The sequence below is a fragment of the Phaethon aethereus genome, assembly GCF_964289735.1.
Source record: "Phaethon aethereus genome assembly, chromosome: 8".
Classification (NCBI taxonomy): Eukaryota; Metazoa; Chordata; class Aves; order Phaethontiformes; family Phaethontidae; genus Phaethon; species Phaethon aethereus.
Genome location: NC_138584.1, coordinates 16,410,126 through 16,434,261, shown reverse-complemented (window position 1 = coordinate 16,434,261; position 24,136 = coordinate 16,410,126). Strand labels below are relative to the sequence as shown.

At 41.2% G+C, this 24,136-nt stretch overlaps 1 protein-coding gene across 1 annotated transcript; it reads left to right on the top strand.

Moving 5' to 3' along the window:
• Positions 1–1,037: 1,037 nt before the first annotated feature.
• On the top strand, positions 1,038–24,136 carry LOC309407226 (very-long-chain enoyl-CoA reductase-like; the record flags this gene model as incomplete). Its single annotated transcript, XM_082002703.1, has 13 exons — positions 1,038–1,064; positions 10,997–11,047; positions 11,744–11,795; positions 12,132–12,176; positions 13,502–13,605; positions 15,628–15,743; positions 15,862–15,967; positions 20,459–20,531; positions 20,617–20,660; positions 21,935–21,992; positions 22,729–22,817; positions 23,865–23,910; positions 24,009–24,136. 13 exons carry the CDS (start codon positions 1,038–1,040, stop codon positions 24,134–24,136), a joined length of 939 nt encoding a protein of 312 aa, XP_081858829.1.

Below are 24,136 nucleotides of genomic sequence, written 5' to 3'. Positions count from 1 at the left end.
TGAAAGAAATGTCATCTTATTTGGAAAAGCTGTAATTTTGTTTTCTTTCTCTTTAACGTAAAAATCCAGAAGGCCCAAAGGTTATCCATCCAATTTGTAATCGGCTTGAAGAAGAGCGCACACCTCTGTGCCCCTTCACAGGTTTGCCCGTATTTACCCTAGTCGTGAATTCTGTCTTGTTGGGTCTTTCTGGCTTTCCAGCAGAGGCCTTTTAGTGAAATCTGTTCTTTGATATTTCATTTACGTAGCTTTGATTATTATAATTCTATGGAAGCAGGTTAAATTTGGGGATTGCAGAAGTTTTTCAAACAGTGCATAGCATAAATCTTTCTGCCTAATGAAAACTTATGGCAGTGAAAAGGCAACGTTCCTTCATAGCATTGTAGAATTTGCTGGTATTTAATTACCCTAGCTGTAGAAAAGGTATATCATGTAATGAAGACCGGTTGGAGGAAAAATAGCATCAGGCTCTGCACTGCTTTATGCCATGCATTTAAATCTCGGCGGTGGCTGGAACACATCACAGGAGGAGAAGGGATCTCAGCGGAGTTCTGTTGCTGGTCCAATCACCCCTGAAACGTAAGGTAAACTATCAGAGAAAGAAAAGTGGATGTTTTCTAGCTTGGGGCCCCTTGTATTTTTGCAGGTTGTCTCCCTAAGCTACCTCAGATCTGCAGGAAACGTGAAACGCGACTGCCTGCCTGCAGCGATTCTGCAATGTCCAGGCAGATAAATCCCCCTTCGGAACGAGACGGCACTGAATCGCGGCTCCGGGCGGGCGGTGAATACTGCTCTTCTCCCTCAGTTTCTGGCCGCCGGCAGCCGCAGCACTCGGCGTGGGCGAGGTCGCGGCGCTGCCCCGCACTGCTGCAGCCGCCGGGCCGCGGCAGCGGCCCCGGGCGGGCGGGCGGGGCGGGGGTCCGGGCGCCGCCTCCCCCGGCCCGGCGCTGCCGCCGGGCGCCCCCCCGGGCCGGGCGCCGCCTGACCGGCCGCAGCGCGGGCGCGGGGAAGGTGCGGTGGCGGCGGCGGCCCGCAGGATGGGCGGCAGAGCTGGCTTCTTCGAGGTGGGTGCGCCGGAGCGGGGGGCGGCCGGGGCGAGCCCGGGCCGGGCACCGCAGCACCCTGCCGCCGGCGGCCGGGGCTGCCCGGGGTCCTGGTGGACTCTTCTCTCCTCCCCGTTCATCTGCATTGGAGCACCGGGGAGCGGGAGTCGTCCGCGCCCGTGTCTGCCAAGGCAAGTGGCCGCCGCCGGAGCCGGGCGGAGGGAGCGGGGCGGGGGGGGCGCCCACGCCGCTCGCCGGGTCTTCCTCCTGGCGAGGGGGCACAAGCAGCCCCTGCCCGCGCCGTCCTTCCCCGAGCACGCTCTTCTCGCCGCTCCTCTTCCCCGCCTCCCCGGTGCTTCTCGGACGTGGCCCCGGGGAGAGGGGGGTTCCCCGGGCTCCGGGCGGGCTCCCCCCGTCCGCGGAGGCGCCGGGTCGGCGGTTCTGGGCGCCCCGGGGGCAGCGCCGGGCTCAGGCTGCCGGCGTGGGTCTGGCCGCGCATCCCAGCGGTAAGGAGAGAGCGAGGAATGTTCTCGGCACCTTCTGTCCCCAACTTCTTGAAAGACCCAGCCGAGAGCCGGCCCGGTGCCGAGAGGACGGCTCCCCGCCCGGAGCCCCTGCTGTGCACAGAGGGTGCGGAGTAACATGCACCTGGGGAGCGTGACGGGAGCGTATCTCATCAACCTACATCAACAGCCGCACCGACTCTCTGATATTCGTCTGGCTAATCCAAAATCCCGTAAGAGTGGCTTCTGGTACAAAAACCAGGTCCATACGAGCTATACGGCAGCAATCCTGAATGTGCTTCTGCAGGCTTGCACTTCAGTTTCTCCAGCACGGCTCGCCTAAAAATGAATGCAGTTCCTCCCCCCGTGCAAAATACAAAGCCATTGTTGTTGTAACATTAACAGAATCCAAAACAATCTGAAAAGCAGCTCCTCCTCTAGTTGGTTACCATGACCTAAAAGTTCAGATTTTGCTTTTCAAAGCTATAAAAGTGCTCTGGACATGACAATTCAGCAAAATAAGCTGTCTCTAGCTCTTGTGAGTGTGAGGTAGGCACCTGCACCGTGCCTTTTCCTCTGAGGTGTTTACTTCCCTGTTTTTTAGGAAAAATAACCAAGCTTTTCACTGGCTCCTGCATTTCTACCCAAACTCTTGTGAGGTCCAAGTGCAGGAGCAGGCACGTATGTATTACCCTTCTGAATGGCTGCGATCATTGTCTGGTCTGCTCTTCTGCTAGCCGTGCTGAACTACTGAATAGCACTTGCTACTAGAAGACCTCAAAAGCACAGACATCGTTATTGTTAACCTGATTTTGCAGAAAGGGAAACACACGAAAGGGGAATGACCTGCTCCATCTTGCTAGGCAGAACAATAGCAGCAGATGCAGGTCTTCTGCATCTAAAAGTCCTAAATCAAGAGTTCCTGTGTCTAAGTAACATTAACCCAAGCTCAGAATGCCTCCTGAATTTACATGTCAGCCTTGTATGCCTTAGTCCTTCTCTTTAGAGCAGATAATGGGTGGAAACAGGTTTGCCTAGCTCATGTAGTGTGTGTCTGAGCTGACTCAGGGTGTAAGATATGGACAAAGACAGCCTAGGTAGCACTGAGCAGTGCTGTTGCGTATCGCTTTCTGCGCTGTTCTCCCCACTGATTTGCTTTCTGATGTAAATTCATTGAATTTAAATTCTGAATTGCATTTCCCCACCATGCATTCAAAATTGAGCTATCAAAAGAGAGAAGGTAAGTGTCCCACCTCTCCTAATGCTTCCTGGGCCGGGGCGAAATCTCTGTCGGTGTTGCAAATGTTAGCGTTTCCTATTTGAGGTGCTGTATAGTTCTGTACTTTTCCCTGTACATCTCTAAACCATTTATCCTTTGTTGCTCTTCTGTGGTGCTTCCTTATAAGAATCATGAAGCACTTGACAATCACCAAACTGTCGCTGTCTGAGTTTTTTAGAATATGACTGTTACAAGTTTAGCCAGGGCATATTGGTGGGATATTTCTTCCTGTTTTCTTGAGGTTGTGCATTTGATCATGCTTAGTACACACTCAGCTTCATAGGTTCCTGAGTATGTAGGAAGGTCCTCTCCCTTTTGTGCAAATAAAATGACTCTTTGGTGAACAAACCTACAAAAAGATGGGCAAGAACATCAGACTGACTGTGAGTGCTGAGACACTGGCTGTTAATTCCCTTCCTTTTCCTTATGAGAGTCTTTCTCAGAGCAGCTAAAGACAGAAAGACTTAAAAAATAGGCAACGTTGTATTGAAGTGACTATTAAGAAGCCAGTGAAACGCCGATTCAGCTTTGGAAGTACCTTTAACTCCTTACTTTGAGTGGGCTATATTCAAACTTAGTACCAAGAATTATGAGCAAACACCTAATCAAGCCAAAGTATGCTGGATCTAATGGCGAGACAGGCAAAAAAACCCCCGAGTGCCTGAGCGATCTCCTTCCACTTATGAGATGTCTGTATTAGAACTGATATGCAAAGTCAGGTCCCTGTACTCCTAGACCTATGTCTCGATGGCTGCCTCTACATTTCTTATTCTGTAATAAGGCTAGAATAGGTCTTGTTTACTTCAGGCATTGGTGTGTTTCTAATTTCACCTCAGCTTTTTTATCACTAACAGCTCAGGAGAAGCTTAGCAAGGACAACTGCACTTTAAAGAAATACGTCCGTACCTGAAAGTACTGCACTTGATAACTTGAGAAGATTCACCTCTGAAAATTTAGAGATTTATGATAGAGACTTGTATCTAGATAATTAATATTCTCTAGGGGTGCTCATTTCTCCAAACTGATTAGAGAACAACTCTTCTGACCTATTTGAGATAGCTTTCAGAGGTTATGATACAGTTTATCCTAAAAGTTCCTGCTTTTCTCCTTTCCACACAAAGGATGTCTGTGTGACGTGCGCAGAGGTAAATGCTTGTAGTAGAGAGCTCTGAAGTTAGGCTAATGAATTCTACCCTTTCTTTCTACTTGACAGGTTAAGGTCTTCAAAAGCATTTCATATAAAGAAAATAGTACGGCGCTCTGTCTTCCTAGAGGAAAGATACTTGAACAAGTAGACTCATGCTGTAGAAAATTAGTGTCATAAGAGCCACAGTTGTACTTTTGCTTCTTTAACTGGTTTGGATGGGAAGTGCCTTTTGTGAGCAGTGATAACCAAAAATGTTTTGGAGTCTTCACTCCCTGAGGATAGATTGAACTGACATATGCAGTACAGTCTAAAAGCAATAATGTACTGGCCCCCCTTGCTGGCATTTAAGCTTCTCCTGCTTCTGAACCCTCTGAATGCAAGGGGGGGATGACTGCTGCCTAGCTAGCATTGCTGAGATGTCACAGCTCCTGTTTCAAAGGTTTCTCCCACTCTCAGCCATGCTGTCTAAAGCCTCACCAAGTAAGAGCACTGAGAGCAAGTGCCAAAAGCAGGACTGCAGAGGATTTTAAGGCTCTGTATCCTCCAAGAGCTGCCTTAGCAAGACAAGGCCACATACGAGATATTTGAATCGTCATTTAAAGGGACACTGCTGACAATTGCCCTGCTCTTTGAAGACATCTGCTTTGTTTTCGTAAGTAACACATAAGAATATTATCACAGAAAGAGATGAGGAGATAAGGAAAAACATTTCTCTTCCCTCATCACTTCTCCACACACTTACGAGCAGTTTCAACAGTCAGTTGCGTTGCTTCATTTAAAAGACAGCAACTTGTCCATTTTCTCCATGGAGCTGGAGAGAGAAACTTTTAATTTTGTATAGGAAAATATGATAGTAAAACATTACTTGGCAGGCAAGTTCCTGGAGCTACTCAGAATTTGAAGGCTACATTTGAAATCAAAAGTCTTATTTTAGAAAAAATAATAGACTTCTTTGAAGTATATTTTTAAAAATTAATACAAATCTTGTGAGTTCACCTGTCAGTTTAAGGACTCCAAACTTCCCAGGACTTCCTGCTCTGTGGGTCAGCAGACCCATCCTTGAATTCCTCTATGTAACAAAAAAGGAAAAAATATCTCTTCAATTCCATGTCAAAAGCATACACTGGATGTATGTTTTGACATCCATATACCAAATGATCCATGAAGAGTAGTAATGGAACTATCAATACTGAAGTTCAACATTGCAGATCATAGTGCTGATGCAAAAAAATAATGATTTCACAAAGAATTTATAAACCTCTTTTACCTGAATATTGTCATTGTAGAAAATAATCGCCATAAACTAAAGCCCTGAGGCAATGAATATTCTCTGTTGTGCGTGGAAAAGACTATGCAGTGGTGTTGAAAAACCTGGATGTCTACTTAGTGTTGAGTCAAAGCTGGCTTAGGCACTCCAGTCTGCTTCATAGTGACAGTGATACTCAGTGAATGATGTGATTCCTCAGTATGCCTGGGAAATTGGCAACGTGCAGGTCTGTGTTAGCCAGTGTAAGTAAATACTCACTGAGTCAGTATTAAGTGGTGCAGGTTCCTTTCCCATCTTGTGTATCCTTCTAGAAGATGTCATGCTAGTAAAAGCTGGAACGCTTTCATAGGCTTTCAAGACCCAGATTTCACTGATCTCTAACAGCTCTTCTGTTTTGTGAAAAATAAACTAGCCTCCTACTCCAAGAGAGTACACCTTGGTTTTCCTTCCTGACTATTCTTACACAGACTCATTTTATCCCCTGTCAATTATATAAATGGATTTGTCTTTCTGAAGGATGACCATTTGTAGCTCTATACCTTTTACCATCCTCAGGTCCAGGTCTACAAAGCAACTTGGGGTTTGCCCAAGGTTAGGCAACCCAAACCCTAACCTGCACCCATCTCCAAGAGTGGATACAACAATCTGGTTAAGGTATCCAAGTTTACTTCAACTCTACCCCTTCCCTGTGTGGTATCTCAAAAGGCATCCACTGTAGGGAAGCTCTGAACAGAATGACAATGGAAGGGAACAGTGCTTGAAGAAGCCCAGAGAGACGGGAATTCAGGATTTCTCTTTGGTAGGCCCTTTTCACTGGAATACACTTCTGTCCTCTCCTGCCTGTACTACTTGGTCTCCCTTGAATCCTTTATTCCTTGCTTGGTGGCCCAAGCCTTCTATGGGAGGAGTGGGGAATGGCAGCAGACAGTCTAAAGTAATTTTCCCACTTCCTGGCAGTGTGTCTAACCATTACATGTAAAGCGTGAAGAACTAGATCACCTCCTTTGCTGACAGTCCAGTTTCATTCAGAAGTAATCTGAATGCTGTGCATTGTGTTGACCTTGGGGTAAAGGTGCTTACTGGATCAAGGCCCTCAAGGATTTAGATGCAAGCATGCCTAACTAACAAATCTGAAATGCGTGGAAGAAATAAAAATGTACTATGAGTTTCAGCACAGTTCAGACAGTGGTGCTCACTGCCTTGCACAGGAGCAGAACTTAGGAAGCTGAGGAGTAAGTACCTAACATGTGTCTTGTGAACTTGTAAATGTTAGATGTCTAAATTCTACACAAGTGAAATTTAATTGTATAAAACCTTTTGAGTATGGGTGTCACTATCTCCTCTCTTTGTACACAGTGAAATAATGTAGTAAGATTCTAGTCTTACGAAATGTGAGCCAACTGCTTCAGAGAGGTAAAGCTTTACTTAGTTGGACTACTTACAGAATAAGGTACAGCACTCCACAGGTAAGATGATGAAATTTCGTTTTAATGTGGTTAAACATTTGCCTTGGTTCTGCTTTGGAAATTCCTCATGCAGCATGTGGCTAAGCTATGGAACTCCCCACCTCAGGACACTGCACGCAAAAAGTTTACACAGGTTTAAAAGGCAAGTGGATAAACTAATTGAGGAAAAATACATGAAAAGCTATTAAATACAAAAGGCAGCACTTCTGGTGCAGCAAAATTACAGTCATTGTGTCTTCCTCCTCTCTTACCCCCAGTCACTACATTCTTGCCCTGTTTTATTACTTTTTCTGAGTCACCTGCTGCTGGCTGTATCACATCCATGTAGATTGATCCTTACATCATCCTCTGCAACAGTTCGTACATTCCTGTGCAAGGGCAATTTCAAACTGAAAGTCATTTATAACAGCAGCAGCAGCACAAACATAGGAAGTACACTTACAGCCACTTCTCTTTGGCTTAACTTTACTGATTTCAAGAAAGTTATTCTTGATAAGCCCTAGTGTGAGATCACGCTAAGGCGTGCTTACCTCCTTCAGGAATAACACAGAATACCAGAAAAGTCTAAGGAGATAGAGAAAATGACTAATTCAACAGGAAAAATAAAATGTTTGGAAAGATTTAATTAGGACTGTGGCAACCACTGGTTGGTTTGGGTTTTTTTTAGTGCAAATTCAAGGAACCTAACTTATGTAAGCACTCTAGTAGTTCAGGCAGAATTCATTCTGCATTACTCTTTTTTGGGCTGGTTGGTTCCGAGACTGTAAAATAAGCAATTTTTTTACTGAGTAATTTCAAAAGAAATCAATACAATATATGCTTATGTCAGTGCTTACAAAATCTCACTCAGCTACAGTTTACTGAATCTGCTGAGTACAAATGGCTGCAAATAAAACTTCCAAGATGCACGGACATAATAAGTCTGTCAGTATTTCCACGATGGCTATGACATAATTTTTGAAGATCTGCTGATCCTTAAGCATTTGATATGGCTTTAAACTGCGTGAATTTCATTTAATATATTTTTGTAATCCTATTGCAGGGACACTGCATCTTAAAAACCTTTTTTGAACACTGTTTGCTCAACTGCTTTTCCCCTATGAATAAACTTTTCCTCCTTTTATTTTACCCTTTTATTTTCTGAACAAAAGTTTAACAGTTGAATGTACTTTTCTCTGCTTGTATCGTATATTGATTATTCTTTGCCCTCAACCTGTTCTAAACAATAATAATAAATAATTTTTCTTTTTAATGACACTATCAATCTTTAATCCTTAGACACTATTTGTAGTCATTTATAAAAGAGTTTTAACATAGCTGTCTTGCACAAATCTGCCTATTGGTTAAGTTCTACTTGAAGTAGTTTTAGAGAAGCCATAATTTAAAATTCCTTTAAAAATTCACCAGATAAGTGGACTGTAGGTCATACTGCACTAGTACAGGCCCACAGTCTGTGTCCTATTGTGCTAAATGCTTTGAAAACACATAGAAATTAAAGTTTTCTGAGCCAAACAATTTATGTTTGAAAGGGATGGTGCCCACCAGTAAGTGTTCCAAGAACAGATTGCTGGGTGTCTAAAAACTGTTGCCAACCGATACATTAACTGACTTGGTGCTGCGCCTGAAGACTGGAAACACTGTGTTCAGTGCTACGTGGGTTCCTGCAGTTGGCCATTATGTTCAGAAAAGTTAACGTTTCTTGCCTTGGATCAGGCTTTTCTGTCCCTTATGCAGGGAACATCTAAATGCTGGGGAATATTCTGATATCGCTAAGAGGCGTGATAATTAGAGGAAACAGTCACCTTGTTTTCACTATGTCATTGCACAGTTTCCCATGGACTGGAGTGGAATCTAAAGCTGTGTTTCTGCATCTGTCTTTCTGAAAAGGGAAAGAATGTTTAATATTTGCTTATATCTTGAAAGTAACTGAAAAGTTTGATGTTCAGGAACGGGTGTCCAAAAAAAATCAAAACGTTGAATAATTTAGGCTGCAAGGGACTTCTGGAAGTCATGTAGCCCAACACCTGCTAAAAGCAGATACAACTAGATCAAATGGCATTGGGTCTCGTCCAGTCCAGTTTTAAATACCTCCAGGGATGGAGATTCCACATCCTGTCTACGCAACTTATTCCAATGTTTGGCCAAGCTCATGGTGAAAAAATTTCCTTGTACCTGCTTGAATTTTCCCATATTGCAACTGGTGTCCATTGCCTCTCATCATTATCACAAGAGTCTGGATCCATCATCTTTATAGGCTCCCTTCAGGTGTTTGAAGAAATGGGCCAGTACAGGCAGGAATGTCAGTTTGGCACTTCAAAAGAGTCATGCTGGAATAGAACCAAATAACAGTATAGAAGATCTGTTTGTCTGATGGTTTGTTTGTTTTCCTCACTGATTCCAAAGGTTCACAGAAGTACCTAAATTTCTGTACAGCCACTCCCATGAAAACCACAGAGCAAAAGAAAATGCTCTATAATTTTCAGTCTGGCCTTGTGCATGATGAGAATAACCCAATCAAAAGAGCGTAGGTGGCAGAAAGATCTCCAAACCACTCTGTAATTGGTCTGTAGAAGATTTCTCTAATACAGCCCCCGAAGACCATAGACTAAAACTGCCCCTGGGGGATTCTGATCCAAAATGTATATGCTGGGGGTGGGTATGGAACGGGAGGGAGACTGCTAAAACTGTGGGCGCTGCTGCAGTCTGTAGGGCAGCCCAAGGGTATTCATTGACGCATGAGCTTTGAGACACACCGAAGGTTTCAATAATCCTTGTAGCAACTCAGTATCAGAAGGGACACAAAATGGTTTACATCCCCCCAGTGCTTGTTCTGTGGCCTGCAAGAGTCAGAATGCTGTATTTCAAGACTAGCCGTCTGGGAAGGGAATCCGCTTCATTTGCTTTCCCATGGAGGTGTCCCACAGACAGAAACATTAAAACTTGAAATTTGTGTTATTTCAAATATAAAAAATTAAGGGAAAATGTGTAATATCCCAATAATTTGTCATTATTCGTTACGTATCACAAAGGAGGAAAAGTGCTTACCTCCCTTGATGTCCACTTAGAGCTTACAATGCACAGGTAGAAAATATCACTGCATTAGTATCCCTTGTGGAGATCAGTTTTGATACTTCTGGCTGGAGCTGAAGTGCTCCATTGCTCCACCAATAGAGAAAGAACAATCTGGGGCAAGTAAAACAAGGAAATAAGATACTCTAAGCAAGTGATCTCTTCAAAGCAACCCCATTAGAAAGATACTGGACTGGGACTCCTATTTTTAGTAAGGAATCATATTTAAAATCTAATATTAATCTAGCCTTTTGGCTAGTTAATACCAGACATAATTAATGCTAGATGTTTGTTTAAAAAAAAAAAACAGCAAACTCTTTTGGCACTAAGTAATGATAGTCCCAGTCATTTAGGTAAGCTTTGGATTTTTACTCTTAGCTATACCACAAAGTTCCATGATAACTAATGAAATTAAAACACCATCACTGTATTTTAGGTTTTGCTAGCCTGCTGCAACTGGGCTTTGAAACATCTGGGGGCTTTTCTGCTTGGCTGTTGACTAAAATCATAACCTTTTGCCAAAGTGCCATTTGAACACGAAAATAAACTGCTGTTTCTTTTTCAGGGCTGTAGTTAGACCACTGCTTGGAATATAAAATGCTAATATGTAGTTACTAGTACAGGTGATCTGAGAGGCAAGAGTAACACTGAATATTCCTATAACAACCTCTTAAGTATTTGTGAAGTCCAGATCTTTAGCTGCATTTGTTCATTATGACAACTGATGTTTACCACTTTCTTTACAATTAAAATATTCTGGGAACAATGCACATTAATCTTCAGGCTGTATGTACTCAGAATATTTGCCTGCATATATATGCACATTTATTTTTTTTTCAAGCTGTCCTTCTAGTTTTATTAAATCATAAAAATTCTTTTCCTTAGTGATACCTGTGAAACTTCTTTATCCCTTATTTGTTCCTCTTGCTCTAGCATAAGAAAATATCCCAGATCAATGCATTTTGATCAATAAGTTAGATGCTTCTGCTTCTGAATATATCCACGAGGATAATTTATTTGGCAAGAATATTATTTTCTTGCAAGTTGAGTGCTTTGAGAATCTGACTATGATTAAAGCTGTCTGTTGAGCACATCAGAATTGTCCACGGGTCAGAGAAAAGTGGTCTCTCACTCTAAACAATGATTGTGAATTTGGGAATCAACTAAGAGTTTTGAGATTATTTAGCCAATAATTAGTAATTATAATTTTGTGTCCTATCAGGTGGAAATCCTTGATTGGAAGACAAAGAAACAGCTATGCTTCCTAGATAAGGTAAAAAAAAAAAATCTGTTTAAAATGCTAGGCCACTATTTAAAAATTACTAACTTTTCTTAAGTACACTTAGTGTTTGTGCAGGGTATTTCATCTCCTGATAGCCTTTCTTTGGCCACCAAAGAGGCAACGATTATGCACACTTCATACTATCACAGAATCACAGAATCATTAATGTTGGAAAAGACCTTTAAGATCATCAAGTCCAACCATCAACCCAACACCACCATGCCCACTAAACCATGTCCCAAAGTGCCACGTCCACACATTTTTTGAACGCTTCCAGTGATGGTGACTCCACCACCTCCCTGGGCAGCCTGTTCCAATGTTTGACAATACTAACTACAGAGTACTTCAGCCCTTTTCCAGAAGGAGCTTTTGGGCAAGAAGAAGAGCACAGCTTCAGCCACTTCACTAAGATGGTGCCAGTTGTTCTTACTCACTCATAAGCCATCAGACTGTCACTGCTGTTGTAGTAACTCTTGATCACTGCTAGACAAGCTGCCTCTGAAACAGATGTCACAAATTGTCTTCCCTTTTTCCTGTAAGAAGTACTTTGAATCACACATACCAATCCTAGCCATCTATAAGGAAGTTACATTGTGACATTGAGTCACCTTTCTACTTGAATACTTACACCTAGTAGTTGTATTTCAAAATACGCATCTTACATATGCAATATTTTTTGTTGCCTAGGTGGAACCAAATGCCACAATTAGGGAGATCAGATTGATGTTCCATAAATTATGTGAGTATACCTTTTGCAGCAGTTCACATCACATCATGATATCCAGTATATAAATAGGAGAAAATTACATAATTTGAAACATGTGATGTACACACACATAATACTAAGTAACCTGCACATGAATGTGATCACAGTGACATTTCAGTATAATTTTTTTATACTATCCTGATACATCTCTCTATTTTTTCCACTGCATAATTTCTCACAGATATTCACGTTGAACAAATATTCCTGAAAATCTTTAACTAAATCTTACCTTGTTGTGCTGCACTCACTGTAATAGTGGATGATCTAAAACAAATGTTGTATATCACACAATTCTGTATGGTCTTACAGATCCTCGGTGGTATCCAGCAAGGCAGTCAATAAAACTTGATCCAAGTAAGTACTTGTGAGGACTAGAGTAACAAAAGTCTGAGCAGGGGCCTGGCATAAATGGTGTACTTTGCATGGGTATTAGCTCTTAAGAATGAGTTTCCAGCTATGTTAATTAGACTATGAAGGCTGAGTAGAATCCAGAACAAATTTAATTCTTTGAAAGTATTGGACAGAGTTCCATTCATGTGCCTGGTGCTTGGTAATTAACTCAGGAGTCTGCGCATTGTTCCAATGCACTTTCTAACTGTTGAGTACTTTTGCTTTCAAGACAGGCAGCACAGAATCTAGATACTAATTTCCCTTAGCTGCAGTGAAATGATCTCCACAGTGATGCTCAGCTGGGAGTCCTAAAAAGGGCTATGAGTTAGAGCTATCAATTCACATAATCCTCTGCTCTCAGGCAGGAATTACAGTTCTTTTGAGGTAAGCTAATGCAAAACACATTGCCATGGATGTAGGATTTGCTGACAAAGCTGGTGCCAGCTGGCTGACTTCATTAATGCAGTTGTAGGTATTGCTACTAGAAGCCTCTTAGTACATGGTCTGGGTGCCCAGAAGAAATTCCAATTGCCAAACTGTGTTAATTAATCTTAGCATTCAGTATAAAACGTAGCACTTTCTTCTTTTGCTTCCATTAAGCATAATTTTATTTTAAAAGTCCTTTAAAGGCATGCTGGTTCATTGTGTTGAATCTGTCCATGAAAAACAGGCATATGAGTATCTTATTTCCTTCTGCAAAGATCTACCTTTGTCAGATTGTGAGACTTGCTGCCATGAGAAAATACTGGCCTTCTGGAGATTCCCCCAAATACAGGCATTAGAAGCTTGAGTAGTAGCTCAAGTCCTGTGGAACCACCTCCTAGCTGTTTGGTTGGGAAAAAAGGAGGCAATGAAAACCTCAGTAGGAGAGCCTTCCAATCTCAGCTTATGCTAGCTTCTGTTTGTCTGACAATGAGCAATGATAAGAGAGGAAGAGAGAGGAGAGAGATGAAGGTGCACTGGCTAGGAGGTCAGTGAACTGTGTTAAAGGGCAGTGACCCATCAGCAAATTCTGCTGTAGCAGAGATGAAGCAAGTCTACTAGAGTAGGCAGGCACATAGGATTTAGAACTCTCCTCACTATCTTTTAGTGAATAGAGGATCCAGGCTTATATGAGATTACAGGGATAAATCAGTATTAACTATAAACATTCTTAGTTTGTTGAGATTCCAGTAAACCCATGTCATATCAAAGAATCTCACAGATTGGTTAAAGCACAATATAAAGCTAGTATGCTACCAAAGTTGACTTGAATTTCACTGAGATGTAATTACTTCTTTCCTTCTCAGAAGGAAAGCCCCTGAGGGATGAGGAAATCCTGCAGCACCTGCCTGTTGGCACAACTGCTACCTTATACTTTAAAGATTTAGGGCCACAGATAGGATGGACTACGGTGAGCTATGCTTCAAGTCTGAGCCATTTTAATGGCTATTTTTCCATAATTAATCCTTATATCACTTTTTGTCTCTCTCCAATATTTCTGCATGATGCCTGATAGTGGATGCAGGCAATGAATCCTCATTGCTTCAGTTCATTTAATCAGGGAAAGCAGTAACAGGATATTCTGAATGCCTAGTTCCCTGGGAGAGCAGCAGTGGAAAACTTGCTGCAGGGTAGGTTGGCTCTAATGAACTAAGGTGCAGGTTCGCAAATGGATTTAGATGTCCACCGCAAAATCACTAGGAACTGGGTGTCTAAATGCCTTTTGGGGCTCTGCTTCACAGGGCCTGTGTAACCCTGCTAACAAAGGTCAGGATTATACTCCTACGAGTTTGTCCTGCAAAGAGGCATGTGAGCAACTTCACATGTCAGCAGGAAAATGCACGAAAGTAACATCAGTTAGCTGTCTGCATGTGGCTGCGTCCCAGGATGCTAGTAGCAGGCTAATGACAGCTGATAATTTCTGCAATATTAGTAGCCATCCGCAAAGACCTCGTACATTTACTGTCTTCGCTCAAATGCAAATTCTGTCACAACCCACTCGGCAGGCAACACAGTACTGCTTTTTATGCAGTGAGGTGGCCAATGACCCTTCCAGTTCTTCAGAAGGTCCATGATGCACATATTACAGTAGTTCAATGAAACAGCACAGCATGAAGGGAAAAGTACCCCGTAATTTAAAGGCACATTTACCATTTCTTAGCTATGAGATGTTAATGAAATCTTGTGTTAATGACAAATAGCAAAGACAACATTCACAGGAAGTAAAATAAAGTCAAATGTTCTGCAAGACTGAATTTTCGCATAATTTCTTTGGATCCAGTGCTGATAAATCAGGCAGCTATTACACAATCCAACAGCAAGACAGGGAAAAAACTTGTAATGGCAATGTAGACTCCAAGACACACACACATTAATATATATGAAAATATCACAGTGCAGAGTAACACCAGACTTCTGCCATTCCATAATCTTTCCTTTACATTTGGCTCTCCCTGCCCCTCAAGCTACTTCATTCAAATGTAAGCCAAGAAATCTTTAGCAAATAAAAAAGACAAACTTCTCATCTACAATCAAGTCCAATCTTTGCCAGAGGAAATGCTGATTGTTACGGAAGTCTAGAACGCAACTTTTCTGAGCGTCAAAATAACTCTAAACACATTAGAAAACAGTGGGTGTGGGTTTTTTGGTGGTGTTTTTTTTTTCTTTTTGACAGAAGTACAATCCATTTCCCTTCTTTCTCCATAAATGAGGTATGGGCCTACCTTCCTCACTTATAGAAGTGTGGAAAATTCAACTGTTGATGTTTGGTCCAAAGGTAACTTCAATTTAAAGTGATGCTCCTAAGAAATGCACACCTATCTGGAATGAAATCAAGTTAGATAATAACTTCTCTCTTTCCCCCCCCCCCCCCCCCCCCCCCGTGTTCCAATTAAAGATTGTTTGACCATAGAATGAATTGATTGTTTCACGGGACATATGCTGTGCTAACTGTTCATACCAATGGGGTCACCTGTGAACACTTACAAGCTGTGTTTCCAGTTTAAACAAAATTCATTCATTAGAAACAATGCTCCTCTTTTTCAAGATAAATTCTTCACCAAATTTCATTTTAACCCAAAATAAAGCAACAGTTTTTGAGGGCAAGAGGAGGGTGAGAGCTGCGTAAATGTAACATGCATGCATATTTATTGTGATCTCTGGGCTGCCATTATTATCTTTTCATACCCACATTGTGTCAGCTGCACTGGCGATGGCTGTTTGTATGCAACTGAGGCAAATGCATTGCAAAACATTTACGTGCATGTCTACCAGTTTTATAGCCCAAGCCCAAACCTGCTATTACCTCCCTGCCTCTCTAAATGTCATCCTGGGTCAGTGGAGGTATTTATCCCACAGCATTAGTTATTACAAAGAAACCAAAGCAAACCCATCATCTAATTCAGCTGTCTAATTATTTTCTCTCTTTTTGCAGGTATTTTTGATAGAATATACAGGTCCATTGCTCATCTATTTTCTGTTTTATTTACGCATGCCTTTTGTCTATGGACTGGATGAGAGGTTTACATCAAGCCCGCATCCAGTAGTTAAGTAAGTCCATTTGCAGGCTTGAACAGTATTTCTTGTTAGCATTGTAGTCTTATTCCAAATGTCTTGCCACACTTGTTTTTTTAAGCACTCTTAAACGCTTTTGTCTTGCTGTTTCTAGCTTGGCATGTATCTGCCATTCTTTCCACTACATCAAAAGGTTGATTGAAACAGTATTTGTTCATCGGTTCTCCCATGGGACTATGCCACTGAGGAATATTGTGAAGGTAAATTGTGTCAGAATCTATCCATAGCCCCCCCTTAACAAATCCAACCTATCCAACCTATGCTCCGCCTCTGCAGCACTGATTTTTTGGTGTGGCTTTTGTAGTACTACACCGCCAATCTCACCCATAAAGCTGCAGTTCTTTCAAAAGATTTCTTAATGTCGCTATTGTATAACCCACATGTTGCCATACTGTTATTCACGTTATAGTAGTCTCATTGCTCCTTTAGAGTTTTAAACCTTCTGCATACCCTTCCTTTTCACTTGGCTAGCTCCTCGGGTGTGAAGGTTTTGGTAACAACGTTAACTTTCAAGGTAGCACATGCAGGCACAAAATTGGGAGGTTTGCTTATTTTAAAAAAAGTCTTTTTGTAACAGTCGTTTTACACCTTCTTTGCCCCTAACGCTCTCTTTGCTGTTAAGAAACTGTTAATTTACCTTTGATCTATCACAAAGCAGCTTGGTTGCTCTGCATTTTCTTCTCCCATAGGAGCACTCTCTAACGTTACCAGTGCTGCTGTGGCACAGGGCAGCTGTTGAGATGCAGACCCCCGATTTCCTAGACGTCTGCGAAGCAGTACAGTGGACTGCATGGTTATGCATGGGTTGTAGCGACTTTACAAATGTTTGCAACAGACTACACACTGGTATTCAAAAATATGCTTTGTACTCAGGAAAACAGGAGATTGTCATCTGCAACTGGAAAAGCATGTAGTATAGTATCAGCATTTGGGTATTTAACATTTGGTATTTAGACAGTCCCTTGGAATTTGCATTATGGCAGTGACAATCCCAGCAGCTGAAGCTCTACCTTGTGGCTAACTCCTTACAGCTGTGCAGCGGCTCTGGTGCTATGTGGCCACAGCTTCATTCTTTCTAAATGGAAGGAGGGTCTGTAGTTGAGCAATGGCCCATTATAAAGAATCCTCCCTCGCAATTTACTGTGTTTCCTTCAGCGGAAGAGTGCAGAAGTTGTTAAAAGGCTAGCAGATCTCTTAGACTTGTTCTTGACACAACAGTAGCTACCGCATGCTAGACAGCAGATAAATGAGTAACTTTACCTTGAAAAAGAATCTGTATAGTATGATAAGTCGTCATGTTCTCACTGCCATCTCTGACAACTACTCATTCCTTTCAGACCATACAAACTGTTGTTGCTAAAATTGACATTTGTACCAGTCATTCTGATCATTTCTACTTTTCCACCTTCTCAGGTTGGTGGTACTTGCTTTCATCTGTAAAGTTGCTCACAGTTGTTATTCTACCTGCTTGGCCATGCTTGGGTTTGATTTGCTTTTATAATTTCATTGACTTTTGGTTACTCCAAAATTGTGCCAGTGAGAAAAATATCACATCCTCTTCCCTTTTTCTTCTCACATACAGATGGTAGACAGAGTTTCTTTAAAGAAGCTCGTGTATGTGTTTGATCACATACATAGCAGATACAAATAGCTTATTTCCCAAGTGCAATGGAAAGCTACCTTTAACAAGAGACACTTCAGTCTCAATAAGCAGAGGTCTGATACAGGAATTGATGAGATTTGTGATTTTCATCCTGTGTTTACCAAATGGAAATAGGAATAAATGATGCCGTAAAATGCAGCAGGGGTTCACCAAAAGCAGTTCATGCTATATACTAGCACAGTATAATTCTTTCTAAGATACGTGATTTTTGTAGGCAAGGGAAAGGTAGAATACCTGATTTATCTGGACCTAGTAACAACTGGCTCAGGGTAAATAAGATAGGTATTAATACAAAAATTGTGTGGTGATAAAGGAACTAACTAAAGGAAAGATGATGTGGTTGAGCCAGAAAAAGATCTGTCACACCTTTAGTAATAGGGAGATACCAGTGGAATTCCTCAAAGATTAGCCTTATGACTGGTCTTATTGAACATTTTCATGGGTACAAAGAAGGGATATCGTCACTTTCTATAAAATCATCTGGAGGAAAAAACACACTAGACCTAAAGAAATACCATTTAAACTGGAAGACAATATAATAAGACAAAGAGAAGGGTACATGCTGGTCATGAATAAACACTGGCAGGGCATTAAGAAATAGTTTTGATTGTTGTAGGGATCATCAACTGGGGTAGAGAAGACAAAAATCCTACTCATAACTTTGTAAACTTAGAAATCGTTTATTTATGGGATCCCTGCAGTATCTGAACTTGATCCACAAAATCATTTTATAAGAGATTGTTGTAAAGCTTTATTATTCACCTGGAATATGAAAGATTCACAGAAACAATTTCCTTCTTTCAAGTGAGTTTATGAAGTCTGCATGTACTCTGCTGTTCCTATCTGAACCTCACTGGAGGGTTTTGTATGAGCAATAAGGCTTCTAGTGGCAGCTCGACATTTACAGTGTTAATGCTAAGGGCCTTAGCAGTGGCAGACTCCACTCATCTTAAAGCTTTTCTTATAACTGAGGAATACCCTTGCAGTAAGTCATGTTCTTTGGATGAATAGTACTTGTTCAGTTTAATTACAGCCTGTACTGTTGGGAGCTGAGCCATGATAATTTACTTATTTGATTTTACTTTACCGAAATCCATTGCCATATGATCCACCCTGTGCCAAGCCCTGAAGTTAGGGAAAGGTTTTTCGTAAGATGCTATTCCAAGATTACAAGAAACTGTTTCCACCTAAGTTTGTACAGCAGTTAGTAAATTGTAGGTGATGGTGGAAGAAGCTAGCGTTAGGGAGGAAGCAGTAGTTTATGGATAGGATACTCGCTAGACTGCTCCTCACTGGAGTCATTCTTCTGTCTCTGCTGCTTTTCCTGGGGAAAAGGGAAGCCGTCACGGGGAAGTTACTTAATGTCTCTGCTCTTTTGTCTCACCTGATCTGTAATTATTGGTTAATAATTTGCTCTTTCTCATCAGTTATGTATTAGTATATAATCTCAGAGCGAGGACTATGGGCTTACCCAAAAGGGTGTCCATTTTGTCTGAGGCCTCCAGGCACGTCAGTGGTTCAATTAACTCTGAAAAGAAAGTGGAAATGCAACAGAATGTTTGATACAACTGTTTGCAGCAGATGAGGGGGCTTACCCCTCACCAGCATTTTCAGAAAAATGCATGATCAGACACTGCAGTCAGATGATGTGGGTTGAAGATGCTGAGGTAATCACTTTTTGGGGTATTATTGCTAGAAGTGCAGTTCTGGTGTATATACAGGGGAAAAGGCTGCAAAATTCAAAGCCAAAACCAAAAGCTAAACCAGTCAGGACAGGAAAGAATGCAGCCTTGGATAAGAATTTTCGCTGCGTTAGCAGGAAAGGAAAGCTGTGAAGGAGAAAGCAGAAAGACCTAGAAATGTGTAAGGTATGTGGACCTTTTGGAAAGGCCAAGAAAAACATCACCAGAAAGAGTAAGATGATCAGTGTTTTACTCCAGAGTGAAAATGGGAGGGAAGGAAAGATAAGGGAAGGAAAAGAACAAGAAGGGGTGAAAGGAAGAGAAAGATCTCAGTTTTAGCCTTGCTGAAGTCCAGGTGGTAACCAAACATGCCCTAAAACGTTAAAAACAGAGGCACCAGGTTTGATACAGGAAGAAATCTCAACTGATAAGAGGCAAGTTTATGAGTTGTCAACAAGTCTGTCTGTAAGAGAATGGCACCTAGAAGTGACAGTGTCAAGGCAGAGGAGGAATGGGCCAAGAAAGGGCCTCCCTGCTACCTACAGATACATAAGGGGAAGATAACCTGTTGCCAACATTCTGAAGCAGCAATGAGTGTCAGAAGAAAAACCACAAGAGGCAGGGCCAGGAAAACTAAACAAGAGGTAGAGATTGTCATTGTAAATTGATTTTTTTCATAGATGAAGCCTGTGAACAAGCTCTGAGACTGGTCAGGAATGAGCCAGTACAGCCACTAGTGACAGCTATCTTACCAGAGTTCAGAGAATGGAAGCTGGATCACAGAAAGCCAATGACAGCACCAAAAGGATATCGCCTTGAAAGGGCAGAGGAAAGCATCAGACATGATGACTTTAGGTAGGAAAAGTTAAAGCACAAGAAAGAAAGAAAACTGATGGGGTAAAGGAGAAGAGGAAAGGCAAGAGATGGGGCAATACAAAGTAATAAGCAGGGAAGAGAACACAGTGCCTAAACCTTGCTTTACAGATTCTCGGGGGTTAGCAAAACAAGTCTCCCTTTAACATACAGTCTGTATGGCACTTCATCTTTGGCCAGATTTCTTGTCAGACAAGATAAATTTGTTTTTGATACTATGATCATACTTTCTAAAACTGTTTATAAACCTAACAGCTCCAAGATATTTGGGAGGAAATCTTACTCTATGAGCACTATTTCCTTCCTGTAATTTCCTGTTGTCTTCTCCCACCATACCACACTTCGTATTGTCATTTTTTGTTACATTATCAGCAACTTGAAGGATCAGCCCAATTCATTGTTATCAGTGGTCCCTGCAGTGAATATTGGCCTAGAGGATTGTACTAAAACAAGAAAAATTCCCTGTTTTTCAGAACTGCTTGTATTACTGGGGATTTGCAGCTTGGCTTGCTTATTACATCAATCATCCTCTTTACACTCCTCCTTGTAAGTAGCCAAGCAACCCTCAATATCATTTAAGTACATATGTGTTTGTATATTAGTACTAATCATATGTCAACTTTTTTTATAGCTTATGGGAAAAAACAGATAAATTTTGCTGTGATCATGTTTCTGGTAGGTTTGTTGCTCTTTTTATAAAATACTAAAATGTTGCTTTATTTCTTATGCTGTATAAGTGGAAGAGTGAGTAGGATAAGCAGACACGTAGAACTTGAACACTCAGGAGATACTACTAAAGCTGACTACTTGCATGCAGAACAGGTAAATCTGTCAGTTTTTAAGATCTTGTACACAAAGGAAGATTTTGATTCAGTATCAATTCCAAGACTGGGATATTTATCTGCTGGGATGATCTCTCATAATCTTTAAAAGAATCCTGGAACTTCCATTTTGTGACACTGTGTTTAAATATTGAGTGTTAAGAATCACAATAGATCTTAAAATTTGGAGAACCGGCCAACTAAGAAAGTATGTTACCGATAATTTCCAGGGATAGAGGTTCATTTTGCGGGGCTTCAGAAATTTTTTACAGCATTCCTTCCGAAGCAAAATGCTTAAGTCACTGTCTGTTCATTCTCACAGTTCCTAGGAGCATTTCATACATGCAGAAGAAACATTAATGTAGTCAACAAAGATGTACCCATTTTTCCTATGCATGTGTAACTTGTTTAGAACATCAGCTGTTTTATAGAGAGACTATGTAACTGAAAGCACAGAGCTGGGAATAAAACGCCGGAGCTCTGACCACCAGTCATTTCTTGAGTAGTTATGTTTTGCAGATACTGGAAACTGTCCATAATCATATAAATGGGTCATTTCACTACTCTTTCTGTGTAATTGATTAGGGAAGCATTATTTAAAACTAGTGGAGGAAGCTGCATCAATTATAATTCATGAATCATATCAATTATACTCTAGAGAAGAAAACTTACTTAGAGTCCTACCCATATCTTCCTTGGGATTTTAATAACTTCTGAGAAACCAAAACTATCCAAATCAATTTTTTGGGTATTTTTAAAGACATAAGAATAACCAAAAGATAAAGCAAGTATCTCCTGGGTTTACTTTTATTCCCTTTGGTTTATTGCTTTTAGATCTCATAGGGATTAAATAAGTAGTAAATTTGATCTTTTGGACACTGAGTCCACATTTGCTGGTAAATACCACAAATATGTAACAGAGTATAATATGGACTCATATTTGAACAAAGACATTCCGTCCTCCTTTCTGACAGCAATCTTGGTTAAGCATATTTATGATGTTTATAATAGAGTCTTTGCTTCCCCCCCCCCCTTTTTTTTTTTTAAAGTACCCTAGGAAATAACAAAAGGAAGAAGAGTAAATAGAAGGGAAGCACATTTTTAACACTGTCATGCTTTTTCTTGCAGCTGTGTGAAGCTGGAAATTTTTCCATTCACGTTGCACTCAGTGACCTCCAGAGAAATGGTAAAAATTGTATTATAATTTTTCACATTTGTGCAGCCGTTCAGTACTTCTACAGTTACTCTGCCTCATGAAAGACCTGATCCTGGAGGGCCTTGATACCCACCAGCTGACACCTGTGGCACTGCAGGTTGCTCAGCACTGTAAGATTGGATTCTAGGAGAGATCAGACAGTGCAAGGAATCCAGCACCAGACTGTTAAACAGCACTTCTTTTCTTACTCTAATTTTTACTGGTTAGTGCCAGGTTGTGTTGGGGGGATCAGTTACATACCAGTTACACTGGTAGTGCAAAAGGAAACAGAGCTAGTATAAGCTGTGCTTTGGTGAGCCAGGGAAAGTAATTTCACTGGCTTCCACCGGGGACACAAGATATCTGTGCAGGCCAGGCTTCCCTGGGCATGAGCCAAACATCTTACGACTATCAACTATAATTGCTAAAATCCCACTCTGTGACAATCTGAGAAAACTTTTAACTTCTAAATCTAAAACTTGAGGTACCTCTTCTTACAGGAGTGACTGTGATCAAAGGCATATGTAGATGACTTTCTAATGCTCAGAGCATTTCCTCACAGTTATCCTATTCCTTCTTGTGGGTCCAGAGGACATCCTGTTTTCCCACATCCTGCTTGTCCCTCTGACAGTGATAAGACTCAGGAGTAGGAAGAGTTGGGTTGTCTTTATAGGAAACAATATATTTAGGAGTGTGAATATTTTGTGATTTGTTTTCTAATCTATAGGATCCAAAACCCGTAAGATCCCATATCCAACAAAGAATCCTTTCACATGGCTGTTTTTCTTTGTATCTTGCCCTAACTATACTTATGAGGTATGTATTTTCAAACAAGATGTTCAGATTTTAGTTTTGCTGAATATATTTTAATTTCTTTATGTTAAACATGGAAGAAACCTCTGAAACAGTTCAGCTCAATACATTTGCCCTCCTTCCCTAAACGCCATGAAATCAGATTGCAGATGAGAACTTGTCTGTTCTTCCTCTCCTCCCTTGAGGCAATCCTTAGAGGGCTAACCTTAAACAGACAGCCCAGACCCTGGGTCTATGCTTCAGTGTGGCTGCTAGACAAGATAGATACACTTTAAAGCAGAGCAATTTTTGCAGACAGTAACAGGAAGATTGCCACTGAGTGTGTGTTGTAATGAGGGGATGGGGGTATCTGGTGCATTTATAACATAAGAGAACCCAGGAATATCACAGTACACAGGAAGATAGTGGGCAGACGAATAGAAAATATTGTGGTAGACAAAATGGGGAAATAGATGAATAGAAGATACTGTGGTAGAGAAAACAGAAAATAGGCCCAGGTCATCTTCCCCATTTTCTTAAGTTATACAGTTGCTTATGTTGGTGGTGACTGCTTTAGAAGCTTGAATCAGTTTATCACTTCACATTCCTTAGTCAGGAGTCAAACTCCTGACTCCATTCAAAAGCAGTTAAAACCAGTACAACTCAAGTGTAAAATTCACTCTTGCACAGAAGGAGAGCATCAGGCTTTAACTGAAGTGGAGGTTAACGATGTTAGTGAGAACAGCATCTGGCCTCAGACCATAGAAAGTTACCATTCCTAGCACTGATGGACGTGTGACAAATACAAATTAGGCAGAGAAACGGAAAGGACGCTATGTTGTAATGCTTAAAATTTTGTCATGATAATAGCTATGGAAGCAAACATGGTCTTGTTTGTGATAATAAGGTGCTGTTCACCTTTTTGGCTAAAGGTTATTAACACTAGATATTGATCTGGCTGACCTTGGCTTTTTTATTTACCTGTATTAGGACAAGGTTGTTTTTGATCAATAGAGACAGAAATGCAAATGCTGTCACCAGAAATATTTTAAATTTCCTTGGCCAAAACAGGTGGGGACCTGGATCAGTTTCACTATCATGACTCAATGTGTTCCAGGTGAGTAATGTTTTGGTACTTCACCCTGAAGTGATGTCAGCAACAAGAGTATGTTTTTAATCTGATAATAAAAAGTATTTTTTCTCCCTTCCTTCCAGTGGGGCTGTTCACCTTGCTTTGCTTCATTCAGATGACAATCTGGGCAAAGGATAAACACTGCACCTACCTACGAGAATTCAAGGATTATCCAAGTCTTCGAATGCCAATTATTCCCTTTTTGTTGTAA